The following is a 21,744-nucleotide window of genomic DNA, read 5'->3' as shown; positions in this document are numbered from 1 at the left end:
TTTATGTTCCCTTAAACTTTTTGATGTCTCATAACATGTAGTCATTAAGCATATAAATAAATAATTTAAAAAAAAATGAAGTAGCTGCAGTATGCCTGTGGATAACAATTTTTGTGTGTGAAACGCTGTTGATGGTATTCATATCAGCTCATCAGTTTCAAACCTTAACATCAAACTTTGATATGATACAAAGTACACAATGTAAGTAGGCAAATTATTTGAACTATTTAATTTGCTTTTGGAAGGAGAGTGGAATGGATATAAAAGAATCTTAATTCTAGGCTCACAGCCTGGTTTCAGCAATGAACAGACTACTTTCTGGCTGAACTGTATTAAATTTCAGAAACATTGCCTAGTGCGACTTTGAACCTGGAAAGACAAAACGGACTAATTGTAACTTATGAGTGCAAGTGTTCTGACTTTTAGTTACTTAAAAAATAAAACATCAGTTGCTTTAATGTTAGTTGAATATATAGGATTCGATTTTCTTGCTTAGTGATATAAACTGCTGATTAACTTCTTAGAAGACTTCCATGAGAACTGCATTTCTTTACCCTAGATTTCAGTTGGTTAAATTTTAACTTTTTCTGAAATTTAGCCTTTGTAGGGTAAGCCCACTTCAAGCTTTAGAAATTTACTTGTTGTTTGCACTCCTTGAATGAATTCTGCAGAAAGTTGCCTTCTGTGTTGCTTTCATGGGGCATAACGTAGAACAAATGGGATGAAGTAGTAAAAAGTGGAACTTCTTAAATGACATTAGTGGAGATATAAAAGTTAAAAAAATGCAAGAAATAATTAGAAGGACTGAGTAAGAAGAAAATTCGTAACGGTAGTGTCATGAACCTTTAAAAACAAGGTGTGCCTTGATGCATATTATCTTATATATTCCCTCTCCTGAGCATTTTTATGAATTACCTTGTCTTGATTAGCGTGCTTTGCATCAACTTCAGAAGGAAATCAGTCTGTTTTTTTGCCCTGAAACTTAGTATTCACCCAGTTTCACTTCTTGGAGATTTTCTGTGCTAGAGCAAATGCATAACCTATAGAATTTACTTGAATGTGCACTGCAAGTTTCTTGCATCACTAAAAGCTTTAATTCTGAAATAACTTTTCCATTACCTGAAAACTCCATGGAGACAAATTAATGGATACATTTTTACTATAATGTCCCTATCATAGGCGAGGTGTTTCTGAATATTGTGGTCTTAACTTTCCTGATAAATATAGATGGCTTTTGTGTTTTGTCCTTCTGTAACTATTAAGTACTGAACTTATTAGTACTCCTTTCACTGTTAAACCCAGACTTGAGTGGATGTATGTCTAGTTCCTAGATAGTACAAGCTGAACAGGAATCAGTGTAGCACTTGTATGATCTCTTACGACAATGTTAGTAAGTAAAAACATATCTTTTTAAATGCTTTGCTTTGTAACAATTTACTAACAGAGTAATAAAGTTTACTAGCTCTCAGAGGAGGACAAGATGACTAACTATTGGTAAGATCTCACTCTTGACACTTGAGCTGCCTTGTACGCTGGCGAGTTGCAAGGCCTGCCTGGACTGGTTGAAGCCAGGCATGGAGCATGGCTGAGAGGTCAGCTCTGAGCTCATCAGTCGTGCTGTGGCATGGGACAAAGCAGACTGGCAAGGGGATGAAATTAAGCTTGTAACTTATACCTTGTGGTTTGAGGTATTTATCCTTTTTCTTTTTAAAGGAGCTGTGCCTAAAAGCCTTAAAACAGTATCTTTTTTTTTTTTTTCCCCCTCTTTAAAAAAATAGGATGTATGCACCACCACAGACACAGACCCCCATTACACCTGCAACCTCTTTTGAACTGGTCATAACAATGCTAATGGATCTTCAGCCTGGTCTCATTTAGATTTTGCTGGCTCTTATGTCTCCTAGTTAGGCATATTTGGGAAAACAGCGTTACCAGCTTAAACACAACTTTCAGAAAGCCTGGTGGTGCCTCAGAATGGGACACCAGCATTGACTTGGGAGCTGTGACAGTAGGTGTCTCGTGTCTCCTGTCACAGAAATTTGTCTTTGATTGTCTAGTACCAGTTTCTATCACTAGTTTTTGTTTTATTTTCCTGATGGCTTGCAAGAACTGTTTTACTTCTGGGGATGAGGGAATATCTGCAGACAGGAATGGGTGAAGATGTCTTCAGCTGCAATGAGCGCACAGGAAGAAGACCAGCCCAGTTTGGAAGCCACGTTAATGATGTACTTCTGCAAATACAAAATTGCTGGAAGGCAGAGTGTGCAAGCATTGCAGTAACATGGCTGCTTCTGGACTGGTCACTGGTCAGCTCTGAGCAATGGACAGACAAATGCGGGTTTGTTTGCTCCTGGCTGAGTAAATATAACCTTAGGCCTGGTTTTACCCTGCTTATCTTAAACACTGACCTGAGGCGCCAGAAGTTATGTTTTGGCTTCTGAGGGAGCTGGTTTTAAGCATGTGACCTGACTTGCTGTCTTTGTAGAGGTTTTGAAAAAAACCCTTCTCCTGAGCTTAGGATTTGAAAGAATCTGATCTCAAAGACTTGCTGTAAAATACTTTATCAAGTCAGTGTTTGAGTTGAACTGAAAGACAATGTTTGGGTAAACAGCTTGCCAGTGTCATTGCTGTGGTGGTGCTGCCGAATGGACTTCTGTCCTTTCAAACTTTCTAACGTTCGCTCCCCATCTATCCTGTGCATGTGACAACTGGTGGTGTCTACGCTTACAGGCTTGAGTATGGTTTTGGTCCTGGTTACAGGAGGTTGTCATTGCCATAATTGTCATCCTGCCCAGCAGTTAATCTTGCTCTTCAGGCTGTCTTTCAGTGCTCCCTGATCTCCCTTCTAGGGCTGTATTGTATATCCATTGCCTTTCCTAGATCACTTTCCCTATTTTTCTGGGTGGATGGGATCGCTGTAGAAGAAAACAGGGAGGATCTGATCCTTTGAGAAGGGATGTGGTCAGGAGGATGTCAATCAATCTGTTTGAGATCTTATAATATATGATAGTATAATGGAATAAAAAGTATCTACATCTCTTCTGTATCTGCCTGATCAGCTTATCTATCTTCTGAAGGTTTTGTAGGGCACATGAACATCATGGAAAAAGATGAGTATCTTCATGGTATGATACTGACAATAAGTGAGGCAGAACTTGCCTTGATTTGTTGTGTTTTAAACAAAAAAAATAAACTAAACAAAAAACCCTACACCATCCCCCCAAACCCTCCCAAATCTGCAAGTTTGATTTTAGAAAATTGGGTTCTAAAAACGAGTACTTCCTCAAATCCTGTTTGTATTTTGTACTAAAGGTTGAACAGACACTTGTGATCCAGCCACTTATTCTGAACAGTATAAAATGGCAGTAACCTGATATTTTTATTGCTCCAGTTCCTTAACAGGGTATATTTCTGAACTGTAGGAAAGTACAAAATGTTTCTGTCTAAATGCTGGATTTCACCTCACCAAAGTGTTATTTACTTATACAGTATCATGTGGTAGACATTCTTGCATGTCACTCAAGAGGCAGTGATTTAAGAAGCATCAGATTTCACATTGGTATGAGCTCATAAATTCAAAACAACTAAGAAGTTATCATTTCTTTAGATTTGAAGTGAGTTATAGCCCTAAGTTCATGGGGGTTTTGTTTTGTTTGGGTTTTTTTAATTGATTGGCCTAATAATACTGGTGTTTTAACTGATGCTTTTACAACTGGTCCGTAATAAGCTTACTCATCTACTGTCCTTTAGTTGATGGTTTTGAATTCTATTAAAGCTTTTCTGAATATGAACTTAACACTGTCCTAAAATCCAAGCACTTGTAAAATTGCTGCAAGATACTTCTATAACCCTATGAAGCAGAGTTAAACTCATATGGGGGGGTCTGCCCCTCCCCCTAGTCCCTCTGCTTCTCAGCAGAACAGCATATGGGAAGACTCCACGCTTGTCAGATGATTCCCCTTTACCTTTGCTGCCTTACCACCTATAGGGTTATCCAAAGTCAGGCCGAAAGGGACTTCAGAGGTTACTTAGTCCAACCCTCGCCCCAAGGCAGGATCAGTCATACCTAGACAACTGTCTGTCAGAAACAGGTTAACCTATTCTTAAAATCCTCATATGATGTGATTCCTCTTCCTCCCCTGCGTTAAGCATTTTACTTCAGTGCATACCTTGCCTGTAGAAAGTCTGTAACTGGATGCGAGCATAGGTGACCGTGCCTTTCTATTTTACCTACACTTTTTATAATTGTGTCAAAGGGTGATAATGTGGCCCTGTCATTATTAACTAATTGCCAGTTTGCCTTTCAGTTAAAGGAGCTGCTGTCCTTATCCTGCTTTCTTACCCTTGGCTTGCAGGATGCCACTGCTTGTTCAAGTTCAAAATAAAGTCTTGGTTGCAATGGTTATGTGGCTTCTTTTGGGCTAACTAGAGTTGTTTTACATCTAAGGAGTCTTTTGTTGCCAAACATATTTTTGTTAACGATCTGATATATGGACATGTGCTTCAAACCATCTTGGAGGAAGTTGCGTAGCCAGGTATGTGGAATGAGTATCTGTAGGGGGAAAAGGAGCAAACAAACTGATGAGCTGCTGTTCCCTTGCGTGTATCCCATACGGTTTGGGTTCCTGCATCACCTTCCAAATGTTTCAGGGTCAAGTCTCACTTAACCTCACCTCCTTGCTGTGATGCCCAGTCAGGTGGCTCCCCTACTTTCCCTGTGACCCTTGCTGTTGGGAGCTCGAGTTCTAGTCATGCTCTAACTTAATCAATTATCAGAGTCCATGCTGTTGGTTGGCTTTGTAGGGGTTTTTTGTGTTTGGTTTTTTTTTTTCTTTTAAGCTTTCTCGTTTAAACCGATCAAAATGCTGACACCACACTGAAAGGTGTGCAATGGCCTGGGGACTCCTTCAGTAACAGCTGCGTGTACGTGTCTCATGTTCCTGTGCTGTGTCCCAAACCCGTACAGAGGTGCGCAGGAATGTATCTGCTGCCCAGCTGCTGTCCCTGCCTTCACCTTCAGGTGAGGGTAATAACACTTTCTAAAAAGAGATTGAAGTAAGTATGTGTGTCATCCCCCAGCTTTGCGGTTTGAAATTATGTATTTTTATTTGGCGCCTTGTCTCAAGTAGTATCCTGGTATACTGGTATAGCCACGTACTATCCATCTTTAAAGGGTCTCAGAATAAGCATCTAAAAGTACTTTACCCTTTTGCAGGGGGAGCATGATGGAAAAGTCAAAAATACTTGCAGTCAAGTATCTGCATTTGAAATATGTAGTAATTTCTAATTTGTGAAATAACCAAACTTATTCAAATGCATGAAAAATTTTAGATAGTTGAGCTAAATTCTAATGGTTAATAATAACATCAAAAGTAAAATTTATACTCTGTTGTCATAATTTGTTCTGATATTAAAACTAATATTTTGTTTCTCTGCTTGTTTCACTGCCTGAATGCCCAAACTTTGCGGTCAAAATGTCCCATTTTTTAATTGCATGTGGTGTAGTTCCCCAGGTTCACGTGCTTGACTCTTGTTTCCTGAGTAGGATGCACATCAGTGTCTGACAGGGAGTACAAAAGAAATAAGCTCTGATTTCCTTAATAGAAGGTGCATCTTCAGTCTTCCAAACAGAAATAATAGACCTAAATCCTACAGGAGAAGACCAAACGAGCATGTCAGTACAATAACCTAAATAGAAATAATAATAATTAGCGCTGAAATACTAATGATAGTAGTGAGCATTTTAAAAACTGTTTTGCGTAAAATATAATTTGACTTTGATATGGATTCTATAAAATGGTAGTAATGACAGAAGCACAGTAGTCCATATGCATCCATAAGTGGAGCAAATAGATGCAGTCTTGCTTTGATAACTTCAATAACCTCAACTTTGCCAGTAGTATTGGGGGAACAGAATTTGTTGTAAAATTGCAGAGTTTATTTTGCAGAGAGATTATTTTAGCTTATACAGTGTTTTTTTTCCTGATGCAAAGTAGGTTTTTACAAGAATCTTTTATTGTTATTATTTAGAAGTGGTGAAATCATATGCAATAGTTGTATTTTAACTGTACAGTCACTAGCTATAGTAATAGTTCTTTGGAATCTACGTTTAATTAAATTTCCAAGTCTCCCTTTCAGGTATTTTTAATGTCTGTCTTTATACAGTTAACCTAAATGCTGTTGAAAATCCACAGGTCCCTACTTAATGTAGATTTATGTTAGTCAGGCTTTGTTTCAGAAATATGACATTCTAAAGTGACTTGGTAGATTGAAAATAAAAAAATTATGCCTGAAGTTTTTTCTGGGAAGCTTTTCTTTTAGTGGATTATAACTATAGAAGATAATGAAAAGATTTGTGTAAGTGGATTAGAGACCAAAACTTTCAGAAAAGCTGCTTTTCTGAGATTGAGAACTCTTTGTCTGTTAAAGCTATGAAGATGGAAAGAGGGGCAGGCCACTTGGGAAGAATACAGGAATGTGGTCAGAGCATGCAGGGATACGATGAGGAAGGCCAAAGCCCACCTGGAATTGAAGCTGGCAAGGGATGTCAAAAACAACAAGAAGGGCTTCTTCAACTACATCAGCAGCAAAAGGAAGGCTAGGGACAATGTGGGGCCGCTGCTGAATGAGGCTGGTGTCCTGGTGACGGAGGATGCAGAGAAGGCAGAGCTACTGAATGCCTTCTTTGCTTCAGTCTTCAGTGCCAAGACTGGCCCTCAGGAATCCCAGGCCCCGGAGGTAAGAGACGAAGCCTACAAAGAGGACAACTTTCCCTTGGTCGAGGAGGACTGTGTGAGGGACCGCTTAAGCGATCTGGACATCCACAAATCCATGGGCCCCGATGGAATGCACCCACGAGTGCTGAGGGAGCTGGCAGATGTCATTGCTGAGCCATTCTCCATCATCTTTGAGAGGTCCTGGAGGACAGGAGAGGTGCCCGAGGACTGGAGAAAGGCCAATGTCACTCCAATCTTCAAAAAGGGCAAGAAGGAGGACCCAGGGAACTACAGGCCGGTTAGCCTCACCTCCATCCTGGGAAAGGTGATGGAGCAGCTTATCCTGGAGGTCATCAACAAGCAAGTGGAGGAAAAGAAGGTTATCAGGAGTAGTCAACATGGATTCATCAGGGGGAAATCATGCCTGACCAATCTGATAGCTTTCTACGATGACGTGACTGGCTGGGTAGATGAGGGGAGAGTCATGGATGTTGTCTGCCTTGACTTCAGCAAGGCTTTTGACACAGTCTCCCATAACATCCTCCTAGGGAAGCTGAGGAAGTATGGGCTGGATGAGTGGTCGGTGAAGTGGATAGAGAACTGTCTGAATGGCAGAACTCAGAGGGTTGTCGTCAGCGGCGCTGAGTCTAGTTGGAGGCCTGTAACTAGTGGTGTCCCCCAGGGGTCAGTACTGGGCCCAGTCTTGTTCAACTTCTTCATCAACGACCTGGATGAAGAGTTAGAATGTACCCTCAGCAAGTTTGCTGATGACACCAAACTGGGAGGTGTGGTAGATACACCAGAAGGCTGTGCTGCCATTCAGTGTGACCTGGACAGACTGGAAAGTTGGGCAGAGAGGAACCTGATGAGGTTCAACAAAGGCAAATGCAGGGTCCTGTACCTGGGGTGGAGCAACCCCATGCATCAGTACAGGCTTGGGGTGGACCTGCTGGAGAGCAGCTCTGCGGAGAGGGACCTGGGTGTCCTGGTGGACGACAGGTTAACCATGAGCCAGCAGTGTGCCCTTGCTGCCAAGAAGGCCAATGGCATCCTGGGGTGCATTAGGAGGAGTGTAGCCAGTAGGTCGAGGGAGGTTCTTCTTCCCCTCTACACTGCCCTAGTGAGGCCTCATCTGGAGTACTGTGTCCAGTTCTGGGCTCCCCAGTTCAAGAAAGATGAGGAGCTACTGGAGAGAGTCCAGCGGAGGGCTACGAGGATGGTGAGGGGACTGGAACATCTCTCCTACGAGGAGAGGCTGAGGGAGCTAGGCATGTTTAGCCTGAAGAAGAGAAGGCTGCGAGGGGACCTTATAAATGCTTACAAATATCTGAAGGGTGGGTGTCAGGAAGATGGGACCAAGCTCTTTTCAGTGGTGCCCAGCAACAGGACAAGGGGCAATGGGCACGAACTGAAGCACAGGAAGTTCCGTCTGAATATGAGGAAGAACTTCTTCCCTCTGAGGGTGACGGAGCACTGGCTGCTCAGGGAGGTTGTGGAGTCTCCTTCTGTGGAGATATTCAAGACCCGCCTGGACAAGGTGCAGTGCAGCCTGCTGTAGGTGACCCTGCTTCGGCAGGGGGGTTGGACTAGATGACCCACAGAGGTCCCTTCCAGCCCCTACCATTCTGTGATTCTGTGATCCGGCAATGTGCGCTGGCAGCCCAGAGGGTCAACCATGTCCTGGGCTGCATCAAGAGAAGCGTGGCCAGCAGGTCGAGAGAGGTGATTCTGCTCTGGTGAGACCTCACCTGGAGTACTGCATTCAGCTCTGGAGCCCTCAGCACAAGAAGGACATGGAACTGTTGGAGCGGGTCCAGAGGAGGGCTACAAAAATCATCAGAGGGCTGGCGCATCTCTCCTATGAGGACAGGCTGAGAGAGTTGGGCTTGTTCAGCCTGGAGAAGAGAAGGCTGCGGGGAGACCTGATTGCAGCCTTTCAGTACTTAAAGGGAGCCTGTAGGAAAGATGGGGACAATCTTTTTAGTAGAGACAGCAGTGACAGGACGAGGGGTAGTGGTTTTAAACTAAAACAGGGTAGGTTTAGGCTGGATATAAGGAAGAAATTCTTTACAATGAGGGCTGTGAAACACTGGAATGGGTTGCCCAGAGAGGTAGTGGAGGCCCCATCCCTGGAAACATTCAAGACCAGGTTGGACAGGGCTCTGAGCAACCTGATCTAGTTAGCGGTGTCCCTGCTCGCTGCAGGGGGGTTGGACGAGATGACCTCTAGGGGTCCCTTCCAACCCAAAACTTTCTATGATTCTATGCCAGTTTAATTCTTTGGCTTTCGTCTTATACTCCCATGCTTGTATAGGAGAATACCACTTATTTTAGGACCATACCACTGTGTTGCAGTGCTTTGCTTCAGGCCATCCTTTGTTTCTTTCACCTCCCAGTGCTAATAAATCCATGGCCTTGGCAGTGATACCCATTGCTCATGTAAGGAGAATGTATTTTGTAAGACAGTGTTTCAGGGAGTGTTTCCTAGAAGGTGGTACAGATGAGTTGCTACCTTGGCATATCTGAGAATAGATAGGAAGAATCTGGGTAGATGCCAGTATTTAAATGTAGGGAAATGAATTTGTGCACTTAGATGAGTGTGGATGTGTGTGGGAGCACAGATGGTGGATAGCATGATGGAAAAGCCTATACAAAAACCACAGAGCCACTGGATTTAAACAGATAAAACTCCCTAGCTTTCTATGTACTGGCATTCAAGGGGTTGCGTCGTATGAGTGCAACTTTTAAATAGGGGCAGCTAGACCTCAGTCACCTTGTTTGGCTATCAGTGTTGTCTGCTGGGGAGAGAGAGTCTAGTCCATGTTAAGAGTTCCTAGGCTGGTCAAGTAGCTGTTGTATGTTCTCTGAACATGTATTTGAATAGTGTAATGCCTATTACCTTTGAATTCAATACTGGTGGGTATTAACAATTAACAACTGTCATGTTCTGATCAGGCTGTTAAAAAAGATGTCTAGTAAAGTTTAAATTGGAAGTCAGATTAGTAGCAACCTTGTTCGGGTGCTCAGGTCTTGGAATAAAGGTGCACTGTTCACTGCAAATGAGAAGTGTGATCTTCCCTACAAAAAGGGCACAGAAATATACAGTGTCACTTAAAATGCGTAGAGGTGTGTGCTAATCTTTTTGCACTGATTCTTTGAGAGAGACTGTGGTAGCTTTAAAGCCATATCTTACCTGCTCACTGTTTGATCTTCTCTTTCTCAGGGAAAACAGAATAGCTTCAGACCTCTCCAGGCTCTACAACTGACAGCAAGTGAGGTTTCTGTTAAATGGATTGTTTAGAGCTTAATTTTACCCCTGTTCTTCAGGGAATTGGTGTCTCTGAGAAAATAATTGCATGCTTGATGAGGACAGAAACTTCATTGCAGTGGTCCAACAACCTGAATACAATTGTGACACTGTGAGAAACTTCAAGCAAATGGCCCATTCAGAAACCTTATGTAACTGTGGCAGGTTTGAGTTTCCAGCAGATTTGAGTTTACTTTTTTGATTATCATATGATGTGAGAGGAGGCTTAGAGTTTCAAGTTCACAATAAACCTATTCAGAGCAACTCTTTTATTAGCTTGAACAGTATCTGCAGAGTTCTCTTCATCTTTGGCTTTGCTAAAAGAAACTATTTAAACTTAACCAACAAGCAGGGATCCTGGAATTATAAGCAGAGTATCATTTTGTTTTGATAAGGCTGTCTATTACTTTGGGCTCTATCTGGAGTTCTTAAATGACCCCATTTATCTCTTCTGTATCATGGAACTTTTAGTACTATTCTATGCAACTTGCTTATTTTTTTAAGACTTCAAATTACTTTTAACCCATTTACTGGGTTAAAAACTCTGGCCCTGGGCATTCCTGCCACAGAGTCTGAGGCTGCAGGTATTAAATGTAAATTTTGGATTGTATTAAATGTATAGCCTTTTTTCCTACCCTTGTGTGCAGTTTAGCGTAACAGGAAGGACAGAATGATGTAATGACAGGTGGGAGAAGGTTAGCGTTGGAAAACAGCAGGTATTTTCTGTGTGTTTTAAGGGGAACGCTGAGATTTTGCAAGTTTGGGATCCTGTTTGGATTTTTTTTAAACCCTTCCAAAAAACTCAGAAAACAAGCTGACTTTGTTCTCCTGTTTTCTTCTTGTAGACTGAAGTCTTTCCTGTTGTATGTGGGATCCGCTGTAGTTATTCTCCCATGTCCTTGTTGCTTCCAGACTGCTGTACTTTTGCATGCTCTCCTCCAGGCAGCTCCTGGGAATAACTTTGAAATTCTAGTGACTGTAGATTGTGGCTCTTGGCTCATACGTGTGAAGTTTCATGCAGCACTGCAGAGCTGAACGTGCTCAATGGCTTTGGGAGAAGTTCTGATAGCATGCATTCTAGTTCAGAAATCTTTCTCAGAGTTGAAATGAATGGAGATATTTAACCTTTTTAAGTGTGAGGGTCACAGAGATGTTTCAGTGCAGGTTCCAGAACTGTACCTTGGAATCTCCTGCCATAGTTCTGGAGATGGCAAGTTTGTATTCTTTTGAAGTACACCTATTCATTTCTGTCTTGCTTGAGAGAGAATACTGGCTTCTATCATGTGAGAGTCTCTTAAAAAAAATTGAGACCGAGTCTTGCTCCTCCGTATTGTGTTATCTCAGTGCCTGAGTAAAAGTCTGTATTTTAGACAAAGCAGAATCATTTGTTTTGTCTTAAATTTCCTGTGGTGTGTGATGGTCCATCTTCTGCTATAGAGAAGCTCTTGGCCTTTCTGTTTCTTTATGCCTGGGAAGGTATTTCTGTGTTATGGCTCACTGGTATATCTAGGTTGATTAAAGTAGACGGTTTGTGCTGAATTCCTAGATGTCAGGGTGGGATCAGTGAAGTCTGAAATACATGGATAAATACTGTTGAACTAGAAGACTTCTAATACTGATTTTTGTTTTCTTTCCAGGAATGTACTCCGGAGAACCTGGAACTGAAAAAGAAGATTTTCGGTCAGTTAGATCTTATTGTTGATGACAATGTTATCTTGAGCAGCTCGACCTCTTGTCTCTTACCCAGCAAATTGTTCACTGGCCTTAAGCATGTTAAGCAGTGTATTGTGTCACATCCTGTAAGTATGATGGCATGTTTTATTTTTGTTGTAGTAGTACAGGTGTTTATCTAAACTGCATCACAAACTCTTCCCTGCAGACTGAGAGATACAGAAGGATACTTGGAGTGCTTGTGTGCCATCCTTAGTGTGCAGGGACCTGACTTTTCAGAAAAGCTTTAGTTTGGTCATTCTTGGAGCAGCATCTACTAATTTGAGAGGACATATGCATGTTTTGTACTGTTGGCTCAAGATATGTTCTGTGTAAGCTGTTGTGCTCGTATTGGTGTGTGTTACTGGAACTACTGGCTCTCAAAATGTAGAAAGTTGGTATTTTGAAGACAAACCTATAAAATTTCCTACTTCTTGTGGCATCGTTAGTCTTTTCTAGTATCCTTTTCAGCTGCTGTTGGGTAACAGTAAGGGTTCAAACAGTGAGCTGCATGTGCTTGTCAGGTAATGTCGATGAAAGATGGGAGGTTTTGACTCTGGTTTCTTCAGACTTCTGATGCAGAAGCAGTATACCTGCAGAGGAGAAGCAGGTGGATGAAATGGAACAAATTGTACTCGGAGCTGAATTTGCCTGCTTTGTGACCAGCTGGGACAGGGCAGTGATGCAGAAATGGCGTGACTAGAGGTGGCAGCAGAACCTCAGAATGCTGAAGGGCACCTGTGAGCCTCTGTAGAAGGGGCTGCCGAACAGCAATTTATCATATTTCTCCTCAGTATGGAAGACCATTTTGCCTTGATCACTGGGATTCTTACTGCTTGTGTTTTCCACTACTCAATAACTAACAAATTTGTTAACCCAATGTTAGTCTGTCGTTTGACAGATCAGTTAAGGGGACTGTAGTTATGAAGGTTTTCAGTATCTGGAGAAAGGTGCTGCTCTGCAATTTGGTGACTGCGTGTTGTCTTTCCAGGGCATCCCTCAGGGTGTAAAGTAGATGTCAGTTCCCTAAGCATGCTTGAGAGTGGCAGTGTGAACACAAAAATACAGCACTACCTTGCTGTAATGCCTCTACAGCTACCTGTGGCCTAATGCTGCAGTGTCAAAGCATTTGGTCAGTCCCTTTCTGACACCCTTCCACCACCACTGTTGTGGCTTGGGGTGACTGGGAAGCAAAAGGAACAAAAGGTTTGGTTTCTTTCTGTATAATTGGTTTTCATCCTCTTTTAAAGAAAAAAAAAAAAAATCAAACTTCAGACTATGTGTTTGTGCCTAGGTTTAGCTTTTCTCCAGTCTGAAATTCAGTAGTTCCTTATCTGCTATTTCCAGGGTTGTAACTTTCTGTAGCGCAAGAGAAGAGATAATGTTGCTTCTAGACTTCTGTATTAAGTAACTATAGCTATGATTTATTTTTTTTAACCAATTCCTGGGCTCCTGCCTATTCTCTGACTGTCGGTCTTTGATTTTGCATTACTCTTTCGTACTTCTTCCCCAAATTGGTCTGTACCAGTTGAATGGTTTAGTCTGAGCTGCAGTCTATAGGTGCCACTTCTGAAACCAGGTTTTATCAGATCTGGAAAGGTAGCTAGTCCCTGCGTAAACATTTTCTAGGTTGTAAGGTTATATGTATTTTCCAAAGCAAATACACTGGAGTGCCTTAAAATGTGTAATTGTTCTGAAATGGCTTTGCAGTCCACCTGAGACTGTTTTCTTGGTAATCTCAGCTTCACTCAAAGGGGAGTGTACTGGAGAAGCTGTGAGCCAGTGTACTCTTCCAGGGGCCTTTCTGCGTCTGATGTATCGGGAAACATGCTTGTTTTGTAGTAGTTACTGGTTTTCGGTGTTTTTTTGTTTTAACCATGGCGTTACTAACATATTGAACACGACAGTAGGACACGGGGAGTGGCTACTGCAGGAAGCAAGCAGCTCTGGAAGACACTGTGGAAACAAAAAGTGTTGATATACCAGAAAAATTAAAAAGCTAAAGTTGTAAAGCCTCTAGCACAGGTTACCGTATTGAGGAGAAATGAAAAGCCCATGTAAGTGTGGAAAAGAAAGAACATATAGAGAGGAAAGACCACTTGCACGTTGCTGTCACTAAATCCGGCATTTACACGAGCACAGTTAAGAGCAGTTGACTACAAGGGAGTATGGTGAAAGAATCGGTACTTAATTACCATCCTTTAAGGTCAGTGTTATTTCTGGTAGTAATTTATGGTATATTATCTCCTTCTGTTGCCTGGAAACTAGACCGAGAGCTGAGTTTAGCTCCTTAAGAATATGGCTGAAGGACTGCTGCTTTTGGAAAAGCATGCAGGCAGTGTTACTACCAGTAACACTATGACCTGAAGAACTCTTAGGATGTTTCTAGGATGTTCTTTAAAATTTTTTGATTATTACTTCAAAAAAGCATTAGACAAAGTTCTTGTCTTAATGAGAAATTACATTTGGGAAGAGTCAAGGAGAGGTGTTTTGTTTTTTTTTTTTAAGTAGGCACAGTGTTTGAAGGTAACCTGTTCTGCAACTTTTTTGAAGTATGTTTTATGTGATATCTGTTACTGTGCTTAGCATATATTTACAGGCTTGGGCCAGTAGCAGCTTATCTGTTAAGTGTTGCATCTTACAGGTGGTGTTTAGCAATATTTTTATTATAAAGTTCCTGAATATCTAAAAGGAGAAGCCTTGCTTCATTTGGAAAGACAGGTGGTGGCCATACGTCTTACAAAAATAAACAGCCTGACTAAAACGTCAGTTACTCAAGTCAGTATAAAGTCTTCTAGCACTGTTTGAGTGCTGTCATCTTTCGTGTAGCTCCATGAACTTTGCTGGGGTTAAACAGAGTTAAATTTAATGCAAGATTAATTATGTTTTTAATTTTAATTAATGCACTGGCTTTTAGTGGATTGATGAAGTGTTTCAGGGTCTGAAGACCAGGCTTACTGTGTTCACTGGAAAATATCCACGCTAGCAGCAAGCGATGAAGATGCTTTGTATTAACTTGTTCTATTAATCTGTTGATAATTGACACTCTCACTTTGTGTTTCTTCTTGAGGTAAATCCACCTTACTTTGTGCCATTGGTTGAAATTGTTCCTCATCCAGAAACAGATCCTTCTACAACAGAGAGAACATATTCCCTGATGAAGAAGATTGGTCAATCTCCTGTCAAACTAAACAGAGAAATTGAGGGGTTTGTTCTGAATCGACTCCAGTATGCGGTAATAAGTGAAGCCTGGAGACTTGTGGGTGTATGTATATATATGTATTTTTTTTTTCCCAATTTCTGCACACACAGAGTGCTGGATTTGTAGATGTGACAAGCGAGATTCTGTATTTAAATTTCCTATAAATTTGTGTCATCTTTGTTAAAATGTCCCTTATGAACATGAAATAACGTGTAAAATAAGACCACAAAGAAGTGATGTCAGTTATAAATAGCAAAAACTGAGAAAACCAAAATGAAATGATCAGAACTATCCTTTATCCTGCTTTCTTTTCAGGATACTGTCATTTTCAGGACAATCAAAAGAACACTCTTAAAAGCACAGAAATCAAAATACTGATTTTTCTTTCTAGGTTTTCTTATAATTTCCTGTTATTTTCTGAATGTTGCTGGCCTACTGTTCAGTGGTTATGAAAATAATATTATAAATGGTTTTCTCTTTGACCTTTCAGGAATTGCACACATAGGTTCAACGGTTATTTGATACTTGTAGTTAAAGACAGATTTCTCCTCCTCCTGCCCATTCAGACTTCTAGCTGAGAATCACTTGTTTGTGCCCCTTCAGCTTTTCCCACAGTTACTTGTTCTGTGTTGCAAAGTCTGATCTTTCACCAGAAAGAGCTGAATTAGGAGTCTATTGCTATTCTGTTGAGAAGAGATTCATATTGAGGAGTTACTGGAGAGAGTCCAGCGGAGGGCTACGAGGATGATGAGGGGACTGGAGCATCTGTCCAATGAGGACAGGCTGAGGGAGCTGGGCTTGTTCATCCTGAAGAAGAGAAGGCTGAGAGACCTTATAAATACTTACAAATATCTGAAGGGTGGGTGTCAGGAGGATGGGGCCAGACTCTTTTCAGTGGTGCCCAGTGACAGGACAAGGGGCAACGGGCACAAACTGAAGCACAGGAAGTTCCGTCTGAACATGAGGAAGAACTTCTTCCCTCTGAGGGTGACGGAGCACTGGAACAGGCTGCCCAGGGAGGTTGTGGAGTCTCCTTCTCTGGAGATATTCAAGACCCGCCCAGACGCAGTTCTGTGCAGCCTGCTGTAGGCGACCCTGCTTCGGCAGGGGGGTTGGACTAGATGACCCACAGAGGTCCCTTCCAACCCCTACTATTCTGTGATTCTGTGATTCTGTGATTCAGCTGGGCTTGAGTAGGGCTTACTTTTTTGTCATGGAGAGTGTTTTAATTTTTCAAGCTGTTTACAATAGCCATGCACACAAATATAGGTAAAGATCTTAAAACTAAAGTAATATAAACATACTGTAAACAAAGCAACTCTTTTTTTCCAAAGCAGTATCTGAACACAGTTGCTTAACTGATTTTGCTTACCTCTAGTTAGCAGCAACAAAATACAACAATAGGAAGGAGGTGGTGAATAATAATAAGTAAAACAGTATTGTTAGGAAGGAACTGATCTTCTACTGGAGATGTTTCTTTAAGCTAAAAAAAAAGTTTCTGTTTTTAAAAATGTTAATACAAATTCTTAAGTATATGATAAGAAAAGCCCCTTCAGAAAGCTGTAATCATCTTGAAAGACACAGGATAGAATGGACAGTAACCTTTAAATTGTTTTTTAAACCGTAATAACCCCAGATGAAAAAAAGATTTTTGAGAATAAGAATGTAAAAGTGACTACTGAAAACTGTGAACAAGGAAGGTAAGTTCATGGTGAAAAAGCTAACTGAGCTGCAGTGTTCGTTATTAAGGAGGTTCTAACACTGTAACATTTCCTTCAAAGGAAGAGGTCTGACGTAGAAGTAGAACAAGTCATACTAAGAACAAGATTTCTGGAGCAGGAAAGAGTGAGTGAGTAGTGGTAGACTGTGAAGGAGAAACGGAACTTATCTGAGAATCCTAAAACTCAAATACTAAGTTGATGAAATACTGATTTAAGCACTTTTTTACACACCAACTAGCATAATTCTGCAGAAATGGAAGTTAGTTACATATGAGTTCTTGGGAAACTGCACCAGTAAATCTGATGATGTGTAGGCATGTTGATACAATACCCTTGGTCAGCTCAGGTATCCAGGGAAATAATGCCTTAAAAATACAGTAGGATTCTTTCATGTTTCTGGGAGGCGTAAACTGGATTGTGGAAGTTGCTGATATAGAAACCTAGCATGCTAAAAATACGAGTGGGTTCAGGGAACACTTAGACACACTCGTATTGGAGAAAAACCATGCAGAAGCAACCTCCAGCTGTCGAGCTATTGAAGACTGGACTGTTAGAAGTTGAGGCAGTGCATATCATTGAAGGTATCACTTTGTATTTGGTCTTCAGTTATGGAAAGAGTGTAAGAACACTTCTGGACTACTACTGGAAACGAGGTTATTGAGTTGGGGTGAACCTTTAGTAGGAACCTGCATGGATGATTTTTGTGTGTGTGGTGGTATGTGAATAGTAACGAAATAGTGCTTGAAGCACTGACAGAGAGTGAAAGTTGCTTTTGTTATGCATCATAAAAGTTTCCAAGTTGTTCTATTTTTGTACAGTTTTATTGCATTTCAGGCAAATACACATTTAAACTATAACAACTTTGATGGCTGTATTTCTATTCTAAAAGCCTGGACAAATACCAGCTACCAAAGGTGTATAGTCTCAGCTGTGTGGCTTCGGGCCAAACACTGCCTTTGATGGGAGCAGAACCACTGGAGATAAGCAAGAGCTGCAGGCCTGGGGCAGTTGCTGTGTTTCTACTGTTGTGCTGCCAACTTAAAAATTTTTATTGCAAGTTATGTTCTTTTGGTGTTTCCACTTTTGAAGTGGGGAAAAATAGTTCTTGCTTCTGATTAATTCATTTTTTAGTCCTTTGTGTTAAAAATGTCAGCCTCTCCAACTCATAGTCTTTGAGAGGCTCCAAAAAATCACGTTGTATTTGCCTGATTCCTTCTGGCAACAGAAGTTTTCCTTACCCTAAGAAGCACTGGGTGTGTTTTGAAGCCACTTGAAATGATCTTAAATCAGTCCCTTTATGTAAATAACTATCTGGGGTTTTTTGAGGACTTCTCTTAGATGCAAGCTTGAAAGTTCTTGTCTGCATCCTTGCCTCAAAAGTGTTTATAGTAATGGCAGGAGAGTGATCTTACACATGCATATGTGTGCATGTATACTTATATCGAAGTCCCAAATTCAGATGCCTTTGCATGGACAGTCTTTTTTTTTTTTGTCAGTTTAGCTTATTTCATTCAAAAAACTAGTGGAATCTTCTCCAGTAAAAGTTTTAGTGTACTTTAAAAAGGCATTGGTGGTAGGACAGACATGCAAGTACAGCTGTACTAACAGCATTTATCTGGAAAACTTTATCACAAATGGACTGAGCAGCTTGCAGGATACGTTTTAGTTTCCAAATGTAGCTCAGCAGCTGGTGACCTGCCAGTCTCTCTCACTCTCTGTCTTCTTCAGCAGTGCTGTGTTGGGATGTGTGATGTGTGAGGCATGGGACAGGGATCATATGATGGGAGAAGAGCTCTGATACAGAGCATGAACATGAACATGGGGCTGTATAGAAAGCAGTGTGGTAAATATAGCTGCTTGCTGGACGATGTGTGGGGCTCACCAACTTCTGCCATGTGGATCCAAGAGCAGGAGAGACTATAACAGAGTTAAGGCCCTGCCAGCAGGTTGGGTTCAGGCTCCGACTCCACATGGTGCCAAATTGCATGTAGGCATGGATGTTGGAGCAGAGAGGAGCATAGTTCAGGGTGAAGTGATGAAAGTAGCAATGAGAAACTCGGGTATTTGGATACGGTTTGTCTTTGCCAAAGGTGCTGGGGTCCCCAGGAGCATACACAGGGAGGCTGGGATTTTGAAGCTGGGCACAAAATGAGTGCTGTGAATGCAGGACTGAGCTGAATGTGGGGAGTGGGAAGTATGGAGTTAAGGTAGTGAAAAATTAGGAGGCTTGAAGGTCAAGATCCTGATTTGTAGGAAAGTAGGAGAGTCAAAACTCATTTGAAGACATACTGTTGGGTGCTGAGAACTTTGGCCTTCTGGATAATGAGGAACGTGGATTTAAGAATGCAGAGACCATAGATTCATTTATGGGTCTAAAAGAAGGAATTCAAGTTAGTCTTTTGTCTGACAAGATGTCTTTGAACATTGTTTTGACTTGCAAGTCACAAGTGCTTGGGCAGTGCAGGTGTTTGTGGCAGGAACTTTTTGCGTCAGTTTTCTGTTTCCCCATGTTCTATATTCATTCCATGAAAAAGCAGATACTGGGAACACTCTAGTCTGTCTCTTTAAGGTCATGTGTCTGAGAACTTTCTGTAGGACCACACAGCCTGTGTGAGACTGTTGTTCTTGTAGGTTTCTTATTTATGTTATTAATTCTTAGATCTCTGGTAGAAGTGTTGCAAAGCTGATTATGATGAGAGTAAAAGATGTGCTGTGAGATGTTGAGGTTGAAGATCCTTATTCCTCTCTTCTCAACTCTAAATTGTGATGTTACAAGTTTGGAACCATCAGAATAATCTGTAGCCACTAATAGGAAAAAATAGCTCTAACGGTTTTCTCTGTTATTCCCTGTTACCATTTATTTACTTTCTCATGCCTCCATTGACAGTGGTCACTGGTATATCTGATTTTGTTCATAACTCCTTGGAGCAGAGACTTACTGCCTTTATTTGCTGGGGAAGCACCCTGTGCGCTGCTGACACTATTTTTTATACTTTTACCAGTACCAGTATATTCTATAGTAGCTTGGGATTATGTTACAGAAGATTGTTGGTTAAATAGCTTGACTTTGTCTTGTTTTGAAGGTAAAGTTTTGGTTTACTTCATCCAGAAAATAACAACCAAAGAGTTTCACGAACACTTTAGATCTGAAGTCGCAAACCTTACTCTCAATATCTAGGATTGTCCTTTTGCCCAGTAGAAGCTTATCTTGGTGAAATATTTTTCTAAGCATCACCTGGAATTTACAAGGAGGTCATGAAATACAGCAGCAGAGATAGTGAGGAGAACATGGGAATTTTTCATCCGTGGTCTAATTTAGGGGTTTCGGCTGCTTTTAAGAACCTTCTAAAACTGTTTGCATGATGGATCATATGGTAAGTGTCTTAAGAGTCTGTATTTTCCTCTGTATAAGCTTTTGATACTGTCTTAATGTATTTTTTTCTTTAAAAGTGGGCTTTCTTTTAGGTTGTAGTCATTGTAAAAGACAAGAAGAATGAGCAGCCCTGCCATTTTTGTTAATCTTTCAGAAAATACACAGTTTGGCTTTGTGCCTATTGTAGTTTGTTTTCGCAGCAGTCGGGTTCATTGGCTTCAGTCCGTAATATATGTATCTCTCCCTTCTCAGGCAACTAGCTTGGCAGTCCTTAAATGCTGGCAAGACTTTTAATTCCAAATTCCTTATTATTAGTAATTGTATTATAGTGTTATTCAGAGGACCTTTCCAAAAGATCTAAGATAAGCTAGAGGGTTAAACATCTAGTTACAGTGCCCCATAAAGGGGGATTTCATAAAAGGAAGTTTAAAGAGCCAGGGAGAAAAGTACTGTTGGTACTAAGTGTTTCTTACAGGGTGAGGTGAGTGAGGGTGCCATGGAAGAAGGAAGATAAAGGACAGCAAAGTAAGGAGGTGTGAAGTGTGTAGGACAAGAAGTTTCTCATACATGATGAGATGGAAAGAGGTGAAGTTGGTAGAGGGATCTAGGAGAGAAGTCATATGCTTACAATGACAGGACTGGAAAAAGATCTCATCAGGGCGTGGATGGAAGGGACTTGATTGAAGTGATAGTGAAGAGCAGGGTGTAACAAGTGCTGCTGAGAGAATGCATATATTAGTAGCAATCAGAAAAAAATACTGGATTTGGGAGATAAAGAGGATGAAGTGGCAAATTTGGAGACGGAAAGTATGTGGTGCAGGAGGGAGTGGAGTCTGAAATAACTATAGACAGACTGGAGTGAATCGGAGAACTTGATGAATTGGCAGTATGAGAAAAAGTAAGATTGTTTTTTGGCCATGTCACGTTTATTATGACTACAGAGCAAGTTGGTGACAGAAGTTGCGATGTGGCTGTGACTCACAGATGTAAAGACTGTTGATTAAAACCAAGCAGGTTGGGTCAGGGCCTAAAGGTGGAGACTGCAGAACCGCCACAGGTTTTTTGGAAAGGAGAAAAGGGTCCCTGCATAGCAAGAAGCACTAACAAAATACCAAAGGAGCATTAGGACAACACTGTGGCACCGCAGGAGGTTAAAGTCTCCAGGAAGATGAGATTGTGGTATATAAATGGTGTCATAGGAAGTGTGGAGGATTCTGACCTAGTCTAGATCTTGAAGTTAGACAGGCCGTTGGGGTCAGTGGTGATTTTGGTGGAATTTCTTTTACATTAAGATCTTAATTCTGTAGCTATGAGAGCTTCTGGTGAACTCTAACACACTTCCTCTTCCTTCTGACAAGTGCTTGAGGGGAAGGCTTACAAGAAGGATTACCCAGGATGAAGAGGATGAAAAATCCCCTTTGGAAGATTGTTTCACACCTAGACTTAATGAAACTGGGTTGGAACTCTTTCTTGTTTACTTCTTAGCATAAACACTGATCTGTGTGGAAGGCACCTTGCTGACCTTGCACCCACCCTGCTGAATCATTCCGCCAACTTAGTCTCCTTAACATAAGTGGGAGTAGGGTTATTCCTTTGGGGAAGACAGTCTAACTTGTTTCTCATTTATGTGTTTTTAATTTCTGAAGAGAAAATGTAGAAGGGTCTTCTGTAAGAGGGTCTGTGTGACAAGGAGAAACTGAGCTTATGTGTATAGA

The 21,744-nt window shown here is 41.2% G+C and overlaps 1 protein-coding gene across 4 annotated transcripts in view; it reads left to right on the top strand.

Annotated features, from left to right (window-relative positions):
- Window positions 1-21,744, top strand: part of CRYL1 (crystallin lambda 1) — a 70,508-nt gene that overhangs the window by 21,424 nt on the left and 27,340 nt on the right. For all 4 annotated transcript variants that reach the window (XR_012763736.1, XM_075418937.1, XM_075418929.1 and 1 more), the window contains exons 4-5: window positions 11,661-11,822; window positions 14,804-14,998. Coding sequence is in view for 3 of the 4 variants with exons in the window: in XM_075418937.1 (XP_075275052.1) it covers window positions 11,661-11,822; window positions 14,804-14,998 (357 nt within the window). In the remaining variant the exon portion in view is untranslated. The remainder of the gene's footprint in view (window positions 1-11,660; window positions 11,823-14,803; window positions 14,999-21,744) is intronic.

This window comes from Opisthocomus hoazin, chromosome 1 (genome assembly GCF_030867145.1).
Source record: "Opisthocomus hoazin isolate bOpiHoa1 chromosome 1, bOpiHoa1.hap1, whole genome shotgun sequence".
Lineage (NCBI taxonomy): Eukaryota > Metazoa > Chordata > Aves > Opisthocomiformes > Opisthocomidae > Opisthocomus > Opisthocomus hoazin.
The sequence above is the reverse complement of the archived record's forward strand: the minus strand, read 5'-3'. Positions and strand labels throughout refer to the sequence as shown.